Source organism: Oncorhynchus tshawytscha, linkage group LG05, assembly GCF_018296145.1.
Source record: "Oncorhynchus tshawytscha isolate Ot180627B linkage group LG05, Otsh_v2.0, whole genome shotgun sequence".
NCBI lineage: Eukaryota > Metazoa > Chordata > Actinopteri > Salmoniformes > Salmonidae > Oncorhynchus > Oncorhynchus tshawytscha.
Genome location: NC_056433.1, coordinates 20,399,051 through 20,403,051, shown reverse-complemented (window position 1 = coordinate 20,403,051; position 4,001 = coordinate 20,399,051). Strand labels below are relative to the sequence as shown.

The 4,001-nt window shown below is 41.9% G+C and overlaps 1 protein-coding gene across 1 annotated transcript; it reads left to right on the top strand.

The window, feature by feature from the left end:
* Window positions 1–980: 980 nt before the first annotated feature.
* On the top strand, window positions 981–3,691 carry LOC112251708 (solute carrier family 35 member D3-like). The gene is made up of 2 exons (XM_024422662.2): window positions 981–1,848; window positions 2,370–3,691. The coding sequence occupies exons 1-2, from the start codon at window positions 1,413–1,415 to the stop codon at window positions 3,233–3,235; spliced, it is 1,302 nt and encodes a 433-aa protein (XP_024278430.1). The 5' UTR covers window positions 981–1,412; the 3' UTR covers window positions 3,236–3,691.
* Window positions 3,692–4,001: the final 310 nt, after the last annotated feature.

Below are 4,001 nucleotides of genomic sequence, written 5' to 3'. Positions count from 1 at the left end.
TTCTCTGGAGTGATGAATCACGCTTCACCATCTGGCAGTCCGACAGACAAATCTGGGTTCAGCGGATGCCAGGAGAACGCTACCTGCCCCAATGCATAGAGCCAACTGTAAAGTTTGGAGGATAAATAATGGGCTGGGGCTGTTTTTATGGTTTGGGCTAGGCCCCTTAGTCCAGTGAAGGGAAATCTTAACCTTACAGCATACAATGACATTCTAGATGATTCTGTGATTCCAACTTTGTGGCAACAGTTTGTGGAAGGCCCTTTCCCGTTTCAGCATGACAATGCTCCTGTGCACAAAGTGAGGTCCATACAGAAATTATTTGTTGAGATTGGTCTGGAAAAACTTGACTGGCCTGCACAGAGCCCTGACCTGAACCCCATCAAACACCTTTGGAATGAATTGGAAGGCTGACTGCGAGCCAGGTCTAATCGCCCAACATCAGTGCCCGACCTCACTAATGCTCTTGTTGCTGAATGGAAGAAAGTCCCCGCAGCAATGTTCCAACATCTAATGGAAAGCCTTCACAGAGGTGTGGAGGCTGTTATAACTTGTATATAATAGGCTGTTATATCCATATTAATACCCATGATTTTGGAATGAGGTGTTTGATGAGCAGGTGTCCACATACTTTTGGTCATGTAGTCATTGTAAATAAGAATTTGTCCTTAACTGACTTGCCTAGTTAAATAAAGGTTAAATAAAACAATAATACAATATATATATATATATATATATATATTTAATTTAAAAAAGCTTTATGACCGAAAATTTAAAACATACATACAAAAGTAAGTGACTCAAATCGTACCGGTTTCATGGAATGACCCCTTTATTGTGAGCAAAAAGTAACCGTTGTTGCGGCAAAAGTGTTATTCCACAAGGCAAATGCAGCGCTTAATTAAGTGTTGCGCTCATGCAGCTCTCTGGTGCTAGAGGGGATATACAGTACTGGTGGGCTTATCCATATTCACGTCGCACTGTAGTTTAGTTCTTTCCAAACAGCTCTTCCGGCAGTCTCTGGTCTCTCTCTGCTGTATCCAACAGCATGTGAAGCAAAAGAAAGAAATCTAGAACTTCTCCAACATGAGGTAATTTAATTGATGAAAAACGCATGCTGTCTGGCTGCAAATTTAAACAGACGCGTCAGCATACCCAAGCTTTTTTTTCTCTTCAACGTTTTGGGACCAACCTCTATTTGCTCTTTAGGTCCTGCTTGTAGGTCCTGCTTGCAATTAAAACATTTAAACATCCTGACATTAACAACTTGGACATTTACAGCTGTGCGTTCAAGGAGGAAGACTGTACACTGTGTACACCACTTTATTCCAAGGGACTGAGTGAGTGCTCAATAAAGACTCACCAATATTTTCATTTTCTTGCTCTTGCGTAAAGGGAAATTCAAGGCAAGCATGGAAGTTTGTAAAGGTCGTTTACTTGGTATCTCAGTCGCTGTTGCTCATGGATTTTTCTCGGGATCGTTGAACATTTTACTAAAATTTCTCATCACGACTTATAACTTCAACTACCTCACTCTCATCCAGTGCCTCACCAGCACGCTGGCAGCGATTACACTGGAGATACTGAGGAGACTGGGCAAAGTAGACATACCTCCGTTCAGTCTTCAACTAGCCAAAGTCTTCGGAGGTGTTTGTATTCTGTCCACATTACAGTCCACTCTAACACTATGGTCTCTCAGAGGACTGAGTCTACCCATGTATGTCGTTTTTAAACGGTGTCTACCGTTGGTCACCCTAGGCATCGGCGTTTGCGTTCTGAAGAACGGTATCCCGTCAGTGGGGGTCATAACGGCGGTGCTCATCACTACTGGAGGAGCAGCTTTAGCTGGTAAAATTACACTTATTCAAATAACATTAACTTATACTTACACAGTAAAGTAAAGTAGAAACGAAACATCATAATTGATTCTAAATAGCCTATGCATAGGGTGCATACTACGCAGTAAGTTTTGATGATCAAACTGCATAACAGCAATAATCTATCCTAGAGTTAATAATATTACAAATATACGAATGGGGTTAGTGTAAAAATAAAACAAAAAAACAAGAGATTACCACCGTTTTTTCTAGAAACGTCCCTTTGGTAAAGTATCCAGGTGCAACAGCTCTCAATGTTACCTCTATGGTGAAGAAAGTTCAGCATCATGCTCTGTCTCCTTTAGACCACACATTTAACGCACATCCTATCCATATGGATAGAATGTGTGTTAAAGATGTGGCTCCACACTACTTTTTAATAATGTTCAGAGCATCAGGATACCTTACAATAGGTTTCACCCCCCAAAAACGAATGTAATCACTTTTTTTTTTTTTTTTACTGTTCTCACCACTGTGTCTGTGTTTACTCAGGATCTGGTGATGTGACCGGTGACACGTTTGGCTACGTGACGGGTGTCCTGGCTGTGATCATCCACGCCTCCTACCTGGTCTTGATCCAGAAGACCAGCACAGACAGTGAATATGGCCCCCTCACGGCCCAGTACTCCATCGCCATCATGGCCTCCCCAGTTCTCTTAATCTGCTCCATTGTCAGCATGGACTCCATCAACATGTGGAGCTACACGGGCTGGAGTAACCCCTTCATCTCAGGCATCTTCTCCCTCTGCATAGTCATCGGCTGTGCCATGAACTTCACTACGCTGCAATGCACCTACATCAACTCGGCCGTCACCACCAGCTTTGTGGGAGTGGTGAAGAGCATCGCCACCATCACAGTGGGCATGGTGGCCTTCAGCGACGTGGAGCCCACCAGCCTGTTTGTTGCCGGTGTTGTGGTCAACACTGTGGGCTCCATCACCTACTGCATCGTCAAGTACTTTGAGACCAGGAGAAAGACCCTCTACCAGGACCTGGAGGAGCAAAGCAAGGACGAGAGTCTGCCTGGACAAACTTACATTGAGAAGAAGCCTCCCAACGGAGACCTGGAGCCCTTGCCCAATGGTCACGGATGGTCTGATGAAGGATCGATTGAACAGGTCCTCACACAGGACCACCTCCTCAATGATCAGAGCCTCAGTGACTACCCACTTCCAGACACCAGCAACAGCATGGAGTCTGTAGAACTCCAGAGAGAGTCCTTTCATAACGAGAATCGGGCCAACCAGGCCAACCAGTCTGTGAGTGACAGTTACCTAAGGGTGTGTAGGTCCATCCGTAACCTGCAGTTCTTGAACAAAGACACCTTAATAGATAATATGGAGGTGCAGAGCCCTTAATGGGGAATCACTCTTAATTTCAAACGGTGCATGTTTTGTCAGTCTTTTCTGTTTGTATTATTTTTCTGTTTATTTGTAAGACTGGTTGGACATTGGGCACTGATTTAATGTTTAGAGATCTGTATTTTTCTCATGAACATGCGCTTATGGAAGCAGCAAAGTATTTTTGAGAAGATGGAGTGTTTATATGAATTGGAAAAAATATACTGACTATTTATAAAAGCATTTATGTTTTAATGTTTTATATGGATTTATCAGTCATATTAATAACAGGTGAATAGTTGATGGTAAATTGCTAAAACTAGGGGTCAAAGACATCTGATACCATAATAATGGAATACCTCCCAACCACTATTTTGCTGTATGGTAAACAAAATGAATTGTCTGTGTGACAGTGCATCGGGTATGGTTGATATGTATATACATGTTATAAAAAGATTAATACCAGTTTTTGTTTGAATCATTTTATTTGCACAAAATGTTACTGCCTGTCCAGATTCTGTATATTCCATGAATTGTGATATTTGGCAAGTGAAGAGCAATAGCAACTTCCATTTACATGTACAATGCAAAGTACATTTAAATGTTTTTATGAAACTCTTCCACTGTGATGTTGGCCTCTTCTTTACGATAAATCCATTACATTGAAATCCATGGTAAATGTTTTAGCCAAATTGCCTTTCCATTGTGAAATCTTTTTGAATTACCAACAATAGATAACTGTTTTGGTAAGGTTCACTTAACATCAACACAATATAGGCGTACT